At 54.5% G+C, this 18,207-nt stretch overlaps 1 protein-coding gene across 9 annotated transcripts; it reads left to right on the top strand.

Moving 5' to 3' along the window:
• The first annotated feature begins 702 nt into the window (after positions 1 to 702).
• On the top strand, positions 703 to 17,285 carry IFFO1 (intermediate filament family orphan 1). Of its 9 annotated transcripts, none has more exons than XM_009424682.5 (9): positions 703 to 1,557; positions 5,815 to 5,875; positions 6,026 to 6,121; positions 6,913 to 7,053; positions 7,994 to 8,151; positions 8,274 to 8,394; positions 8,659 to 8,754; positions 15,181 to 15,311; positions 16,236 to 17,285. In XM_009424682.5, the coding sequence occupies exons 1-9, from the start codon at positions 785 to 787 to the stop codon at positions 16,339 to 16,341; spliced, it is 1,683 nt and encodes a 560-aa protein (XP_009422957.3). In that variant the 5' UTR covers positions 703 to 784; the 3' UTR covers positions 16,342 to 17,285. The 9 variants fall into 9 exon arrangements, 3 of the variants coding, with proteins under 3 accessions (XP_009422957.3, XP_016778325.2, XP_009422958.3); XR_010148250.1 differs by having other exon boundaries at positions 706 to 1,557; positions 7,328 to 8,151; positions 8,662 to 8,754; XR_010148249.1 differs by having other exon boundaries at positions 706 to 1,557; positions 7,328 to 8,151.
• Positions 17,286 to 18,207: the final 922 nt, after the last annotated feature.

Below are 18,207 nucleotides of genomic sequence, written 5' to 3'. Positions count from 1 at the left end.
ATGGGAAGGTGGGACTGGGATCTTCTGAGGAGAGGGAATGGTTGGGTGCTACTGAGAAATAAGGTCAGTTTTAGGCTCCTGCATCCTTGGGTTTTCCCAGGAAGGGAAAGCCCTGGAGTCAGAGCTAGGGGTGATTGAACTCCGGGGAGAGGAGGGCAATAGAAGTGTAGGGGAAGGCGGGGCACACTAGCTCATGCCTGTAATCCCAGCACTTTCTGGGAGGCCAAGGCGGGTGGATCACCTGAGGTCAGGAGTTCGAGACCAGCCTGGCTAACATGGTGAAACCTCGTCTCTACTAAAAATACAAAAAATCAGCCGGGCGTGGTGGCGGGTGCCTGTAATCCCAGCTACTCGGGACACTGAAGCAGGAGAATCGCTTGAACCTGGGAGGCTGAGGTTGCAGTGAGCCAAGATCGCGCCACTGCACTCCAGCCCGGGCGACAGTGAGACTCGGTCTCAAAAAAAAAAAGTCGTGTAGGGGAGATGGGCTTGCCACCAGAACCCATGGGGTACTGGAGGTCCTGGGCTTTACGCCACCCCGGCTGGAGTCCAGGCGGTGGCTCCCCTCATCACAGCGCTCGGCCTCAGACCCGGAAAGGTCCAGGGTCCGGCCTCCAATTGGAGCCTGTCATTGGCTTCCCCTCGGCCCGCCCCCTGACCTCTGCCCCGCTTCCGAGCCGCCTGATTGGTCGGCTCTGTCCCGCCGGCGCCGCATTGGCTCTTCTGGCTCGCCTTCCATCCCTGCTCCTGCACCGGTCTGCATCTCCCAGCAGAAGGCGCAGCCATGAATCCGTTATTCGGCCCCAACCTCTTCCTCCTGCAGCAGGAGCAGCAGGGCCTGGCCGGGCCACTGGGGGACTCACTGGGAGGCGACCACTTCGCCGGGGGAGGAGACTTGCCCCCGGCGCCTCTCTCGCCGGCCGGCCCTGCTGCCTACTCGCCGCCCGGGCCGGGCCCGGCCCCGCCTGCCGCCATGGCCCTCCGCAATGACCTGGGCTCCAACATCAACGTGCTCAAGACCCTGAACCTCCGGTTCCGCTGCTTCCTGGCCAAGGTGCATGAGCTGGAGCGCCGGAACCGGCTGTTGGAGAAGCAACTGCAGCAAGCGCTGGAGGAGGGTAAGCAGGGCCGGCGGGGCCTGGGTCGTCGCGACCAGGCAGTGCAGACCGGCTTCGTCAGCCCCATCCGGCCCCTGGGGCTGCAGCTGGGCGCCCGGCCGGCCGCTGTCTGCAGCCCTTCGGCGCGCGTGCTGGGCTCGCCCGCGCGCTCCCCGGCCGGCCCCCTCGCGCCCTCCGCGGCCAGCCTCTCGTCGTCCTCCACCTCCACCTCCACCACCTATTCCTCGTCGGCCCGCTTCATGCCCGGCACCATCTGGTCGTTCTCGCACGCCCGCCGGCTCGGGCCGGGACTGGAGCCCACTCTGGTGCAAGGGCCTGGCTTGTCGTGGGTGCACCCGGATGGGGTGGGCGTCCAGATCGACACCATCACGCCCGAGATCCGCGCTCTCTACAACGTGCTGGCCAAAGTGAAGCGGGAGCGGGACGAGTACAAGCGGAGGTAGGGATTGGGAAAGGGGGACAGGTCTCTCTGTGTCATACCACTCACAACGGGCCGCGAGTCGGTGTGGGTTCCGAAGAATCAGGGGTGAAAAGAATGAGAGTAAAGTTTGTGCTGTATAATGAGGAGCTTGGAAGGAATTGGATGCAGGGAGACTAGAATCCGCAGAGAATGCAGAAGCCCTGCTCGTGACAGGAAGAAGGACGCTGGGAGCGGAACACGGGGGGATTCCTACTTTTCCGGCTTGTCTCTGCCATCCAGGCTTAACTGCGGGTTTTGTGCGGTGTGAAAGGGACTGGGGCTCTGTCCTACCGGTCTCAGCCCTGGGGCAGGTTAGGGATATAAACTTCAAAAGTAGGAGGCAAGGATATAGCGTAAATTTGGGAGACTAAGTTGAGTGAAACTGGAAGGGGCTGGTGAGGGAGGGGCTGTACCTTGCAACGAGTGATTCTTTCACAGCCCAAGGTTTCCCAAAGAATATTGATGGAAACCAGGTACCTGCTGTGGTTTCATAGGAAAAGCTCCGGGACCTCAAGCCATTGCTTGAGTAGGTCAACAAACTGGGAAAAGAAAGAGTGAAGGGAATTCACTAGGGTGAGGGTGGAGAGCAGGGCTGATAGGGGAATCTTGGCAGTATAAAGCGCCAGTGGTGGAGGGAGAGTGGAGAGCCAGCAGGGGACTGAGCAGGGAGAAGCTGGGATATGGGCCCTCCCTAGGACCGCGAGGCCGCGGGGCGGGCCCAGTGCATTCTGTGGATGAAGATTTGGCTGTCTGAGAGGAGCCCGGCCCCAAGGGGCAAGGGGAAGGGATGTGATGCCAGGAGTGCTGGCTGTATACCAAGTGGATTCCTTAGATGGCTGATAAGCAAGCCGATAGGACAGGAGTGAGAGCAGAGGTAGTGTCTTGCAGACTCCAACCCAAGCCTTGAGGAGGGAGGGGGTGACTGACAGGCTTTGGTTTGGCGGCCTCCCCTCTCATCTCAGCTATTATGACCCCTTGTGGGCGGGCCTGGGAACTACCTATGCAGCCCAGTGTAGCGGAGATTCAGCACTGGGTGAGGATTGGCCGAATGTTCTAGGAAATGACCGCTGGGTCTGGGGGCGACCTTCAGGGATCTCCACCCTGCTGGAGTTTACCAGATCACAGATCAGCAGGCTTTCTTTTTTTTTTCTTTCCCATAAATGATAATATTTTATTATAGAAAAAGCATCCCAAATACAGGATTTCGTAAACACTGGTAGGTGAACAAGTGCAATTTTAGAAGTAAATGCAAAGTAAAGAGGCAAAACCTACAAGCATTTTGCCTTCAGAAGAAGATGTAGTGTTCTCCTGCACTAGTGATCCCACCCAGAACACAAATGTGGCTCTGTCTCCCGTGAAAGCATCAGATTTGCTTTCTGAGCTCAGTATGCCCATTTCAATAATTGCAAAGTGATGGCAAGAAGTGGCGTTGAACACATGACTACAGACCCTTGACTTAAAATATTGAGACAGGGTCTTTCTCTGTCATCCAGGCTGGAGTGCAGTAGCGTCATCACGGCTCACTGCAGCCTCATCCTCCTGGGCTCAAGCAATCATCCTGCCTCAGCCTCTTGAGTAGCTGGGACTACAGGTGTGCACTACCATGTCCATGCCTGGCTATTTTTTTTTTTTTTTCTTTTTGCGTTGTCCAGGCCAGTCTCAAACTCCTGACCTGATCAGCAGGCTTTCTGAGCTTGAGTCCTGTCCTCGTGCTGGCTTCCTTAGTTGTGGTCCATGTTATGTGTCCTTGGGAGTTTCAGTTGTCCTGAAATCATCATTCTGCCACCCAGAACCAGCCTGCTCTGCCCCTGCAGGAGTTAACTACGCGCTCAGCAGTGGCACAGGCACAGTTCTGGAATACATCCATAACCACAGGAACAACTGCTGTTCTCAGGAGCATTTTTTTTTTTTAAACTGAAGGAGCGTTTGTCCTTGGTCCAGCTGTCCAGGACAGGAAAGAGTTATTCGTTGGGGACTGATTAGCTCATCGCTCTGCAGCACGCTGCTGTGTAGAGAGCCTTAGCTAGATTTGGATGGTACGTGATACTGGCAGTGACTCTTCTTCCTCCCCAGATCCCCTGCCCTCATTCTGGTCTCTTTATAGCAACACTGTAACTCCTGTCTTCTGCCTGGAAGGCCTGGGATGGCTTGAGCGCTAAACTGGGAGGTAGCTAAAGGCCTCCTGCATTCTATTTTCAGCTCCCCTGCCTTGTGTGTGACCTTTTTTTGAGCCCCCATTTTCGCAACATAGGAATAATGGTCCCTGCTTTCTCTCTTCAACCCAGGGATACAGTTTTTTGGAAGAGAGATATTTGGTCCATGCAGAACACATGGAAATCGCTCTCAAATTCTGCCCATGTTAAGGGAACCTTATAAGTGAGACCAGATGGAAATGGAGGTGAAAATGAACCTGTTTGTGTGAAGTCTGGCCAAAGAACAAATAGAACTGTAGTGGGCTTCCAGATGATTCATTTGTAGATTTTTTTTACCCTGTAAGATTTCCTTAGGCTTAACCTTTAGCTATAACTGCCTTACTTAAGTTTCTTCCAGGCTCTGTTGAGCCCACTGTCAGATAGCCCCTCCTGCCCTCTTTCACACATCTTGTCCAGGGTTAGCGTGCCCTTGACAGGCTTACTGTCTCCCTCCAGGGACTCGTGGGCTCCCGGCGCATGAGGGCACCACAGTTCATGCCTTCACATCGTAGATGAAGAAACCAAGACCCAGAAAAGATAAGGGTCTTAGCTAAGAAAACATAATCTGATGCGACTGGGGCCCTTAGTGGCCTGACTGTATGCATGAGAATGCCAGGGAGGAGGGGAGAAGCACCTACGGGACACACAGGGAAGGGGGCTGGGAGCCAGGAAGGCTGGGAGCTGGGCTGTGTGGGGAGCCAGCAGGGTGGTGGCTGGGCTGGCTGCCTCCTCCTGCTCTGCCCAGCAGGGAGGGGCAGCCGAGGTGATGTGGAGGAGTTATTATTAGGAATACTGCAGTGCGGCTGTGAGTGAGGAGATGGGACCCAGAGGCTGACATAGGAAGGAAGATGGAGGGAAGGGGAAGAAAGGGCTTCACCCAAGGCTTCAGAAGCTGCCCACTCAGATTTTAATTTTCTTGCTGTCTTCTTGGCCCCTTCCTAACCACCTTTCTTGTGTTGAAGTTTCTCTCTTGGTGCAGTTCCCCTCCCTTCTCGGGCTGACAGAAGCGATGAGCTCACAGGAACAGGATTTGAGATGTGCTGCTACGCCAGCTAGACTGCAGGGCCCTGGAACGCCGGGCGGGTCCTAAGCAGCACGTTGCCCTGGCTTCCATCTCTGTGATGGAATAGAATATGCACTGCCTGCCATGGCTGATGAGACATGACAAAGCTGGCTCTGGGAAGCATGCCCTACCTGCCTTGTGGCCCAGGGTGTCGTCCGGCCCACTTGCAGTCTTAATCTCTGAATTCTGGGCCCTGGAACAGGCTGTGTCTAGTTCTCATCTGCCGTACTCACCGGGCCCCTTTACATACTCTACTTTCTCTTTCCCTCTGGGTTTGAGTGCTAGTAACCCCAGGCTCGTGTGTCCACTGCTGTCATGCTGCTGTGGGACTTCCGGCCTCTGAGCCAGTCTGGTCACCTCTCTGTGACTCCCTTAGAGGAGGCTCTGGGGGGGTAGTTTCTGGAGCTTGTGGGGAAGGACTTTGAGTGTCTCCTACCAGGCTCTTGACCCACTCTGTTGATACAGTATGTGTCCTGCAGATGCTTTTACAGGGTTAAATGATACCACAAGAGGCAGGGCAGCGGGCTCGACGAGCTCTGTTCTGGTGCGGGCAGGAGGCGGGAGCCCGGATCTGTGCGACTGAAGGTGGGAGACTGGGCCGGGTGGACCTGGTGGTCTGGTGTGGGCAGGAGGTGGGCAATGAGGCCAGCCGGACAGCTGGCTGAGCTGGGGCCTGAGCGGGGATGGGCGTCACGGAGGACCGGAGCCTCAGCACTTGCCCAAACAGAGCTCCTGGTGCGCAGCCCGGAGGTTCCGGGAAGGCAGCTGGCGAGCTCGACGCCCATCAGGAAGCACAGAGCCACGTGACAGCTGCAGTTGGTCACCAGCTGGCTGGCCAGGCATTCCTGTGCCCTGCTCCTCCCCATCCAGGGAACCAGAACTGGGGTCTGAGGCCTGAGCCAGAGAGGTGGGGACAGGGAGCCATGGGGGCAGGGAAGGACTCTGTACCTAAGCTCTCTCCGCCCTTCCCATGTCTGTCAGGTGGGAAGAGGAGTACACGGTGCGGATCCAGCTGCAAGACCGTGTAAATGAGCTCCAGGAGGTGAGGGTGGCGCCCCACTTGCTGCTGGTGCTTCTCTGGGTACCCCTGTCTGCCCATGACCCTGCTGCCGTCTCCCTGTCCCTCCTTGGCATCTTTATCTTCATCCCACCTCGGCAGTGCCACCAACATCAGGGTTTCTCCCAACTGCAGGAAGCCCAGGAGGCTGATGCCTGCCAGGAGGAGCTGGCACTGAAGGTGGAACAGTTGAAGGCTGAGCTGGTGGTCTTCAAGGGGCTCATGAGTAACGTGAGTGCAGCCCCAGGCTTCCCGAAGTGAGGCTTCTGAGGCCAGAAGAGTAGGCCCTTCTAGTGTTGGCCTGTTGGCCTCCCGTCCACGGCTCCTCCCCTTCTCTTTGCTTTCCTTCCCTTTTTCCCCTAGCCACCCCTAACTCCAGAGAAAGACAAGGAACAAAAGTCTCGGTGTTGCGTCACAGAGGTGGCACAGCTTCTGAGGGCCTGGGGTTGCAGAGCAGTTAGTGAGCAGCTTCTGGGGTGGAGGCTCTGCAGCTGGCGCCGGGGCCCTGGGCCGATTCCTCAGCCTCTGAGGCCTCACCTTTGGCGTGGGGAAATAAACGCGTGCACTCTGCAGGAGTATTGTGAGGGTGGTCATGTATTCGGGACAGTGCCCGGCATGCAGTGTTAGCTGGAAGAGTGTTAGCTGTTGCGATTATTATAGTCCTTTCTCCACTCTTATAATTCCCAGGAGTCTCTTTCTCTCTGGGAATGTAAGTTCCAGGAGGATGAGGACCGCTAGTGGTTCCAGTGAGCCCCCTGCATGTCCCAGGCACTGGCCATGCCCTCCAGGGCTTCCGTTTGGCCAGGGAGCAGTGGCCCGAGCCGCCCCATGCCCAGCATATTCACACAGTGCTGTGGGGAGGCCACCGCTACCCAGGAAGAGGGGTGCAGTCAGCTCAGGGAGACTCCACAGAAGAGGCACCGGTGCAATGTGGTGGGAAGGATGAGGACCTTGCCGGGCCTAATTCGTCCTTGTCTGGAGAACTGGGCGCCTCCTCACTGTTCCCTGGGCTCCCTGGACAGAACCTGTCGGAGCTGGACACCAAGATCCAGGAGAAAGCCATGAAGGTGGATATGGACATCTGCCGCCGCATCGACATCACCGCCAAGCTCTGCGATGTGGCTCAGCAGCGCAACTGCGAGGACATGATCCAGATGTTCCAGGTGAGGACGGAGCTGCCCTCTGCTCTCAGGGGTGGGTGGGGCAGGTGGATGCTTCCGTGGCGGCTGGCCTGGAACGCAGGCCCTGCCTCTTGCTTGGGGAGCCTTACCTGGCAACTGGGGCCCTCACGGGGCTAGACTGGGGGGTAAGGAGCAGCATCAGGAGGGGCATCGTGGAAGCTGTCTCTAACGCCGTCTCTCCCTTCCCCCTCTCTCTCCTCTGTCTGCTTCCTCTCCTCTCTTCCTCTCATCTTCTCTCTTGCTTCCTCCACAGAAGAAGCTGGTTAGTTTGATCTCACGCAAGCTTATTAATGTCCCAGTCCCAGTTTCTAAGCTGCCTAGGCCTCCTGGCCCTCAGTTTGGGTCCGCTGGGCTCTTGAGCACGGATTTTTTTCTGCCCTTTCTCTTTTCCTTGCTCTTCCCCCTTTTTCTCTCTATCTCTTGTTCTCTTGACTGCATTTCTTTCTCTCCCTTCTCCCCCGGCTTTCCAGATCTGGATGTGATTCAGGTTCTCTTTTGTACACATTGCACACTCATCCTCCTTGCGGCCTAAAGCTTTTTTTTTTTTAGTTGAGTCATTTAATCAAAAAGACTTTTTTTAGAAAAAAAATTTCCTCTTGAGCCATCATGCACATCTGACTGCAGCCCCAGCGAGCCCTTCCTCCCTTGTCTGACTGCTCTTCTTCTCGATTTCTTCTTGTTCTGCCTTCTCAGTTTGCAGCCCTGACCCACGCTGTGTGTCTGTGTGTCTGGCCCTTGGTGACTGTCCGTGTTTCTGTTCCTGTCATTGTAACTGTGACTTTTCTTTCTGTCTGCCCCCCCCTTCCTACTGGTTCATGCTTCTCCCCCATTCCCACCCTCTCTGCCCGGCCTCCCGCTCCCGCCCTTTCTCCTCATGCACCCGGCCTCGTCTCTGTAGTCTCTGCACTTGTCTCCCATTAAGGTCCCATCCATGGGGGGGCGGAAGCGGGAGCGCAAGGCTGCCGTCGAGGAGGACACCTCCCTGTCGGAGAGTGAGGGGCCCCGCCAGCCCGATGGGGATGAGGAGGAGAGCACAGCCCTCAGCATCAACGAGGAGATGCAGCGCATGCTCAACCAGCTGTGAGTCCGCAGGCCGTGCTCCCGCAGCACCGACGCCACAGCAGCCCAGGAGGCCGGAGCTCCCCAGTCCCCCGCCAGGACGAGGCCCCGCCCGCCCTGACACCCGGGTTCCCTGTCTCTAGGAGGGAGTATGATTTTGAGGACGACTGTGACAGCCTGACTTGGGAGGAGACTGAGGAGACCCTGCTGCTTTGGGAGGATTTCTCAGGCTATGCCATGGCAGCTGCAGAGGCCCAGGGAGAGGTAACCTCTGCTCCCGGCCTCAGGGCCCTCTGGCTCTGCCTCTCCAGCCTGACGCCCACTCCCCCGCTCCTCTCCTTGCTCTGTCCCCCCATGTGGCTGTCATCCTCTACCTGCGTCTCCCCTCTTCCTTTATCCTTTTGCTTTTCTTTCTCCAGTTTCTTTAACCAGACTTCCTCTCTCTCTCTCTCCCTGACTTGGCCCTTTGGAATGCGTCCCATCCCATCCCTCCTTGGCTGGCCTCCCCCGCTTCCCTTTCTACTCCAGCAGCAGGAAGATAGCCTGGAGAAGGTGATTAAAGATACGGAGTCCCTGTTCAAAACCCGGGAGAAGGAGTATCAGGAGACCATTGACCAGATAGAGGTAAGGGCAGGAGCGGAAGCCAGGGGCGCGGTGTCCCAGAGGGTTTTGAGTGGGGCTGCAGGCGCAGTGGCCTCATCCCTGCTGCAGGACCCTAGAGACCAAGGTCTTGGGAGGAGGAGTGATCTCTCAGCTATAGTCCTTCTGGTGGGCTCTGAAGACCTCAGGCTCTGGAAACAGACAGATATCGGTTCAAATCTCAGCTCTGTTACTTACAACCACCCTGAACTTGTAATAAGTTACTTGTTCCCTCTGAGCCCCTCCTTTCCTTTCCTTTCCTTTCCTTTCCTTTCTTTCCTTCCTTCCTTCCTTCCTTTCTCTCTCTCTCTCTCTTCCCCTCTCTCCCTCTCCCCCTCTATCCCTCCCTCCCTCTCTCCCTTGTCTTTCTGTCCTTTCTTTTTTGAGACAAGGTCTCACTCTGTTTCACTCTGTTGCCTAGGCTGGAGTGATCCTCCCACCCCAGCCTTCTGAGTAGCTGGGCCCACAGGTGTGTGCCACCACACCCAGCTAATTTTTATTTGTATTTTTTTGTAGAGATGGGATCTCCCTGTGTTTCCCAGGCAGGTCTTAAACTCTTGGGCTTAAGTGATCCTCCTGCCTCGGCCTCCCAAAGTACTAGAATTAGAGACATGAGCCATGTGTCCAGCCCTACACCTGTTTCTTTTTCTTTCTTTCTTTCTTTCTTTTTTTGAGACAGGGTCTTGCTCTGTCACTCCAGGCTCACTGCAGCCGTGATCTTCTGGATCCAAGCAATCCTCCTACCTCAGCCTCCCAAGTAGCTGGGACCATAGGCGTGTGCTACCACGCCCGGCTAATTTTTTGATTTTTTTACAGAGACAGGGTGTCACTATGTTTTCCAGGCTGCCCGCAAACTTCTGGATTCAAGCAGTCCTCCTAACTCGGCCTCACAAAGTGTTGGGATTACAGGCATGAGCCACTGTGCCAGGCCTTTTTATTTGTAAAATGAGGAATTTAATAATACCTCACCTATAGGGTTGTTTAGAAGATCAGATGAAATAATGCATATATAGAGCTTAGGGCAGTGTCTGGCTCATAGCGAGTGTAGCATAGTGGGGACTGTTTTATTATTATTAACACTATCAGTGCCGTGGCACTCAGAGATGGACTGGGACTTTCCTGTTTCTTCCACTCAGCCTTTGAGATAACAGAGAAATCTCCATGCTTTTTCCCAAGCCTTGAAGTACCTTCTAGAGGTACCTAGAGGCAAGTGGAGCTGGTGCTTTAACTCAAACTCTAGGCTTTAGGAGCTGCAAGAAGGATTTGTGGAGGCCGGGCGCGGTGGCTCACGCCTGTAATCCCAGCACTTTGGGAGGCCGAGGCGGGAAGATCACGAGGTCAGGAGATCGAGACCATCCTGGCTAACACAGTGAAACCCCGTCTCTACAAAAAATACAAAAAAAAAATTAGCTGGGCGTGGCGGCAGGCACCTGTAGTCCCAGCTACTCGGGAGGCTGAGGCAGGAGAATGGCGTGAACCCGGGAGGCAGAGCTTGCAGTGAGCCAAGATCGCACCACTGCACTCCAGCCTGGGCGACAGAGCGAGACTCCGTCTCAAAAATATAAACAAAGGAAGAAGGATTTGTGGAACCACAGAATGGAGGTTGCTGTTGCTGTGGGAGGAGGGATGGACGGGACCCCCGTGAGCTCTCCTGGCCTGGTGAGGTGGTCCTTTCCCGATGCTCTGACTTTGGGAGAGGCATGGAGCCTTCTCTGCATCTCAGCCTCTCTTCAGGCCCACATGGGATATTCATACGTAGTCCCCCCTTATCTGCAGGGCATGTGTTCCAAGACCCACAGTGGATGCCTGAAACCAAAGATAGCACTGACCTCCTGATAGCTTGGATCCGGTTGCTGTCAACTGGAACGTGTTTCTGTTCATGTCTCCCACCCACACATTCAATGCCTTTTCTATCTTAACTAAGCACTTAGCGTGCGCTGTGGCGGTACCTTTTGCAGTTCGAGGTGTGACAGCAAAACTGGCACAAACTTCTTTTTCCTTCTTTACAATTTCATGGATAGAAGATTCATTCTTACTGTAGAGCTTACCAACCTCAGCATCGGATTCTTTTTCTTATTAAGTTGAAAACTTTTACCTTTTCACTTAAAGGGAGCATATTTTGGCTTCTCTTTCACATATCCAAATTGCCAGCATCACTACTCTTGTGCTTTGGGGCCATTATGAAGTAAAAATAAGGGTTCCTTGAACACGGGCACTGCCATACCACGACAGTCAATCTGATCACTGAGATGGCTCCTAAGTAACTAATGGGCAGGCAGTATAGACAGTGTGGATCCTTGGGACAGAGGGAGGGTTCATGTCCTGGTCTGAATAGAGTGAGTTTTTTTTTTTTTTTCCCGAGACGGAGTCTCGCCGTGTCACCCACGCTGGAGTGCAGTGGCTTGAACTCGGCTCACTGCAAGCTCCACCTTCTGGGTTCACGCCATTCTCCTGCCTCAGCCTCCTGAGTAGCTGGGACTACAGGCGCCCGCCATCATGCCCGGCTAATTTCTTTTGTATTTTTAGTAGAGATGGGGTTTCACCGTGTTAGCCAGGATGATCTCGATCTCCTGACCTCATGATCCGCCCACCTCGGCCTCCCAAAGTGCTGGGATTACAGGCGTGAGCCACCGCGCCCGGCAGAGAGAGTGAGATTTTATCAGGCCACTCAGAACAGCGTGCAATTTAAAACTTAGGAATTGTTTATTTCTGGAATATTTCATTTCATATTTTCAGATCAAGGTTCACCTTGGGTACCTGAAGCCGTGGAAAGTGAAACCAGTGGATAAGGAGAGAGTGACTTTATTCTTTTTATTTATTTATTTATTATTTTTTTTGAGACGTAGTCTCGCTCTGTCGCCCAGGCTGGAGTGCAGTGGCGCGATCTCAGCTCACTGCAAGCTCCACCTCCCAGGTTCATGCCATTCTCCTGCCTCAGCCTCCAGAGTAGCTGGGACTACAGGCGCCTGCCACTACGCCCGGCTAATTTTTTGTATTTTTTAGTAGAGACGGGGTTTCACCGTGTTAGCCAGGATGGTCTCGATCTCCTGACCTCATGATCCACCCGCCTCGGCCTCCCAAAGTGCTGGGATTACAGGCGTGAGCCACCGCGCCCGGCCTTGACTTTATTCTTATTGCTCTCACATTGGAGGTGTTTGAGAAGGAAGTCGAGAAATTATTTTCCTATATACTCATTCTCCCAACACACATCAAACTGTCCTGCTCCTGCATCAAACCTGGTGTTCTTGGCCAGGTGGATGAGGTGTCCTGGATTTGTGCTGCTAGCTAAAGACACGGCAAGGAAACCAGTCCTCCCCACCCTCCTGTCTACCGCGACTCACTGTTTCCTCCTCCTGCCTGACCTGATTCTTGTCTCCCTCTTTTGGATGGTGGATTTAAGGTTTGTGTTTTCACTGTGCCTTCAACCAACTAGGGGCCCTTGTGCGGCCATCTTCGTGAGAAGAGATCTCGGGCTGCCATCTCTCCCTAGTCTTCCCTGGACCTCAAGTGCCCAGTGTAAAACATGATCTGAAAGAACGAAAATAATATCTTAAATGGAATCATGCCTTTTAAGCTATTTTTGGCCAGGCGTGGTGGCTCTCACCTGTAATCCCAGCACTTTGGGAGGCCAACGCGGGCAGATCACTTGAGGTCAGGAGTGTGAGACCAGCCTGGCCACCAACATGTGAAACCCTGTCTCTACTAAAAATACAAAAAGTAGCCAGGCATTGTGGTGGGCACCTGTAATCCCAGCTACTTGGGAGGCTGAGGCAGGAGAATTGCTGGAATCTGGGAGGTGGAGGCTGCAGTGAGCTGAGATTGTGCCACTGCACCACAGCCTGGGTGACAGAGCAAGACTCCATCTCAGGAAAAAAAAAAAAAAAGTATTTTCAAATCATCTGACTCCTCCTCTCTCCCAGTGCAATGACTTTAGGCAGCAGTCCCCAACCTTTTTGGTACCAGGGACTGGTTTGTGGAAGACAGTTTTTCCACTGACCCGGGGGAAATGATTTTGAGATGATTCAAACATTACATTTATTGTGCACTTTATTACTATTTTTAAAAATTATTATTATTATTTTTAGAGACAGAGTTTTGCTCTTGTTGCCCAGGCTGGAGTGCAATGGCGCAATCTTGGCTCACTGCAGCCTCCGCCTCCCGGGCTCAAGCAGTTCTCCTGCCTCAGCCTCCCAAATAGCTGGGATTACGGGCATGCGCCACCACGCCTGGCTAATTTTGTATTTTTAGTAGAGATGGGGTTTCTCCATGTTGGTCAAGCTGGTCTCGAACTCCCGACCTCAGGTGATCCACCACCTCGGCCTCCCAAAGTGCTGGGATTACAGGCATGAGCCACCGCACCCGGCCTGTGCACTTTATTTCTATTATTATTACATTATAATATATAATGAAATAATTATACAGCTTACCATAATGTAGAATCAGTGGGAGCCATGAACTTGTTTTCCGCAACTAGACGGTCCCATCTGGGGGTGATGGGAGATAGTGACAGATCATCAGGCATTAGATTCTCATAAGGAGCACACAGCCTAGATCCCTACATGCACAGTTCACGTAGGGTTCAGGCTCCTGTGAGAATCTGATGCCGCCGCGGATCTGACAGGAGGTGGAGCTCAGGCCGTAATGCCAGTGATGGGGAGCAGCTGTAAATACAGATGAAGCTTCACTCACTTGCCCACTGCTCACCTCCTATTCGGCCTGGTTCCTAACAGGCCACAGACAGGTACTGGTCCGTGGCCTGGGGTTTGGGGACTTCTGCATTAGGGGAACCGTTAGGAGGACTTGCTGACCTCAGGAGTACCCAAGGTGCCTTTATCTTTGTGACCTTTGATCTCTCAGGGTCACTAAGATGGAGCAAGGTAAAGCCAAGGCCCAGAGTGGTGGGCGGGAGGCAGTTCTTCCCCACCGCTCCTCACCTCTCTCTGTCTCCTCCCGTCCCACCCCCAAGTCTGTTCACACAGCAAGCCTGCAGTTTTCAAGGTGGCTTGTCAAGGACATCTCCTGACATGCATGTTCACCTCCTGACCTTGTTCCTGCTGTAAATTTGTGAATTAAGTGGGGACATAGACATATGCAGAGACTACTGGTGGCAGTACTAGCCTTGTATTTCAGTAGAATATATTTGGTTCATTTCCTTCTTCCCAGTCTCCCTGAGTGATGGCTCCAGAACCCAGCTCCCTGCACTCCGGTTCTTCCAAGGTGGAGAAATTGGGGTGTAGGCAGCTGATCTGAACAAGGGCTGGTGGCACTGTATTTTCCCCCTGGGTTGAACAGTCACTGTGTCCTGCTCCTCCCACTACTGTGGGGCCCCAGCTGTGGATCCAAGCCTGCCAGGGAAGCTGTCCCCACTAGGGCTTCTCACCCAGCCAGCCGCCATCTCACCCCAAATGTCACTGTCCTGACCATCTCTGTTGTCTGGCCCTGTAACCTGCTTCCTTCTTTCTCTAAGTTCCCACCCTCTCTGTCCAATCCACATTATCACAGCTGGTATCCTCCCCGTTCTCTTCACTCAGGCAGTCACGAACGTCATCTCCAGGCAGTTTCATTTTGCTTCCCCTTGTGGCCCCTGCCCTTTGTACCCAAAACAAAGAGAGGCAGTCGACTGTCCCTGGCACTGAGTTTGTGCTGCCTGGGCCCTGCCTCTCCGCCTGCCTCAGAGTGTGGGCTGCAGAATGGGCCCGGGGAGGGAGACCGGATTTCTTTGATTCTGAGCCCCGTGTTTTCCACGTGTGACATTTCTGAAATCAGGACACGTCTCAGAATCAATGGCACCTCCAATATGGGAGTCTTCCTTTTAGTGTCTGAAAATGGCTTTTAGGTGAGAAAATAAAGTGATAAGGAGAGAATGGTAAGAGGATTGGGCCCCTTTCAGCAGTGAGCCAGGCTTGTATGCCACGGGTCTCATCGGCACGTCACAGAGAGAGTTCATTCCCTTTGAGGTCTGGGTCTGCCAGGATGAGGAAAACCTGTCGCTAACCCTTACGGGAGCTCACAGTGCAGTGAGGGGACAGCCCAGGACCAGCGCAGTACAGGGGATGAGGGGTGAGCCGGGCCCCACAGGAACCTGTGTGGCCCTGGGAGCCTGTGGATCTGCTCCATCCCGCCCACACTGACTTTCCTCACCACTCTTATCAGTCTTAAAAGAACACAGCCTGCAGCAGTACCTTTGCATTCCTCCATAGGCAAAGATTTCCAGGAAAAGCAGAGGAAACAATGGTGTATTCGCTGCCTTCTGCCTTGGTCTGATTTATTTTAAAATCTGAGCCTTCAGTAATGGCTGCCTGGGCCCCCGGCCCAGCCACTGCTCTTGGCGTGTTAGCCTCCTGGCGGGGGCAACAGAGGCGCTGTGAACCCCACCTGTTAACCCCGATGGCCCTGCCTGCCCCACCACAGCTGGAGTTGGCCACGGCCAAGAACGACATGAACCGGCACCTGCACGAGTACATGGAGATGTGCAGCATGAAGCGCGGCCTGGACGTGCAGATGGAGACCTGCCGCCGGCTCATCACCCAGTCTGGAGACCGGTAGGCGCCTCCCCTGGGCATGGGGCCTTCCGGGGGGACACAGCGGGGAGAAAGGTTGGAACACAGCCCCAAAGACCCTCAGACAATGACTGGGTCACATCTTGCTGTGGGGCTGCCCTTTGGGAGTTACCGGGTGGGGCTGGCCCAGACCCACAGCTCTCTCCCTTGGCAGTTGGATGAACTATGTCCATTCACGACGGGAGAGCTGAAACCTCCCAAGGCCACCAGCTCTGGTGGTTCCCCTGGTTAGAGGCAGTTTAAAAACTGGCAAGGAACAGAAGGGTTGTGGGGGCAGATTTTTATCTAAAGTCAGGGCCATGATTTGTGCATTTGACCCTGTGTAAGTTACACCGCAACAAGAAAGTGAATTTTTAAATATCACAAAAATACTGCAGATAGACATAAAGCCAAGGCCCTAGAGTCAGGGTGCTGGAGGCTCAGCAGCTTCTCTCCTACTGTGACTTCAGCTATTTCTTTTTTTTTTTTTTTTTGGCTCACTACAACCTCCACCTCCCAGGTTCAAGTGATTATCTTGCCTCAGCCTCCAAGGCGCCCGCCACCACACCTGGCTAATTTTTGCGTTTTTAGTAGAGATGGGGTTTCACCATGTTGGCCAGGCTTGCCTTGAACTCCTGATGTCGTGATCCACCCGCCTCTGCCTCCCAAAGTGCTGGAATTACAGGCGTGAGCCATCATGCCTGACCTCAGCCTCTGAGTTCCCAAGACACAGGCGGGGCCCATTTCCCTGTCAGGGTGGGGTTGGAGAGAGTTCAGTCCCTGCCGCTCCCTCGCCATCCCGCGGCCCCGCCCTCGCTTCCGGTACTTCTCACCTGCGGCCAGAGGGTGAGGCAGCAGGAGGAGGAGTGCCGTCCGTCTTCAGGATTCCTGCCTGCCCCAAGGTTGACAACTGGTGTTTTTTTCTAGAAAGTCTCCTGCTTTCGCTGCGGTCCCGCTTAGCGACCCGCCGCCGCCGCCAAGCGAGGCTGAGGACTCCGATCGCGATGTCTCATCTGACAGCTCCATGAGATAGAGACCTGCCTCCCCCTTGCACCCGAGGCCCTCGCAGCGGGGACCTCAGCGAGGCAGAGGGTGGGGCTGCACAGAGGGGAACATCAGCTGCAGCTCTGCACCAGGCCGGCCCCTGGGGACTGGGGCGCTCCTCCCTCAGGCTTTCTCCCTCGGTCTTGGCTTCTCCAGGGCTCTGGGGTGTCTGGAGCTAGGCTTGGCCCTACCATTCTGGGGCCATTTCCACCACAGTTGGGGCTCTCCTGCCTTCACGCGTGGGTGTCTGCTACTTCCCCATCTTTAAAATGCTGCCAGAGCGATTGCGGCCCCTCACCTTGTCCACGTATCAGGAATGTGAATGTGGGACCTTTCCTCCATCCCTGTTGTCCGGAGCCAGCTCACTGTCTTCCACACTGGTGCTAACTGGCCCAGGCACTGGAGTGGAATAGAATGCAGCTGGAGGCTACGCATGGCCTCTGCAGCACACGCAGCTGGAGAGGGCTTCTGTCCCTGTCAGCGGCAGAGGGCGTTGGGGCTGGCCGGGGCACCTTGTCCCTGCTATGGTCCACATGCTCACGCTGTCCACCTGCCAGGTGGAGTGTATGTGGCTGTGGCCCTCCCTCGTGGAGGTGCCGTGCTTTAAAGAGGCCTTAGTGCCCGGGATGGGCACAGTGTTTTGAAGGGAGGTGGGAGCTCTTGCTCTCCTGGTCACTGCAGAATGACAGAGAAGGTGAAGCTCCGTGCATGTGTGCGCGGGTGTATGTGCGCTCAGGGTCTCTGTTTAAGTATCAGCTAAAGATGTGCCTCCTCCATGTCTGTCATACACTGAGACCAACAGGCTACAGTGTCCCTGATTCTTGGAAAAGCCTGGAGAAGCTGGGGAGATGCGGTTCACAATGCCTCGGTATAGGAGGCTGTGTTGAGCTGACATTCAAATGGATTCTTTAATAATAATGAAACTGGCGAGTATTTATTGTGCACTTTGGTGTCACTGTCTCAAGCACTTCCTAATATTCACTAGTTTGAACTCTGAGGTAGATACTTTTTTTTTTTTGAGATGGAGTCTCATACTCTGTTGCCTAGGCTGGAGTGCAGTGGTGTGGTCTCAGCTCACTGCAGCCTCTGCCTCCGGGGTACAAGCGATTCTCCTGCTTCAGCACGCCTGTAGCTGGGACTATAGGCATGTGCCATGAAGCCTGGCTGATTTTTGTAATTTTAGTAGAGACGGAGTTTCACCATGTTGGCCAGGCTGGTCTCAAACTCCTGACCTCAGGTGATACACCCACCTTGGCCTCCCAAAGTGCTGGGGTTACAGGCGTGCGCGCTCTACCGAGGTATGTACTTTTGTCTCCACTAGGTAAGCGCATGTGCAAAGTGAGGCCCGGGAGTAACTGCCCAAAGCAACCGAGCCATTCAGTGGCAGAGCCAGGGGTCTGGACCTAGGTCCCAGCTACACGCCTTGCCCCTACCCAAGCTCCCCTAAGGACGATGATGGAAATAAGTCACCCTGACACATCTCAGTTCATCTTCCTCAAAACTATGCGAGGTGGGCATTTTTACCGATTTTTAAACATCATTATATAGTCCTTACCGCCTTGGGCATGGTTTTAGGTACTTGGTTTACCTAGATGAATCCTGCTTGAAGACCTGAGGGGCTGGCCACAATGTCCTCAGATAAGACACGAGGGCACAGAAAGCAATAGAGCACGTGCTCAAGACCTCACAGCTGCGGAGGCCAAGCTGGAATTGCCCGCTGCAGCTCAGCTCCAGGCTGAGCTCCACTAACCAGTCAGCGTCAGAGCCCAGTGCGAACCCTGACTTCCTCCACCTGTCAGCCTCCCTGGGGCTGCCCACAGAATAGCTTCTTCCATGTTTGGCCAACAGCAGATAG

The sequence above is a fragment of the Pan troglodytes genome, chromosome 10 (genome assembly GCF_028858775.2).
Source record: "Pan troglodytes isolate AG18354 chromosome 10, NHGRI_mPanTro3-v2.0_pri, whole genome shotgun sequence".
Taxonomy (NCBI): domain Eukaryota; kingdom Metazoa; phylum Chordata; class Mammalia; order Primates; family Hominidae; genus Pan; species Pan troglodytes.
Note: the sequence above shows the minus strand (reverse complement) of the source record. Positions and strands in the feature narration are given on the sequence as shown.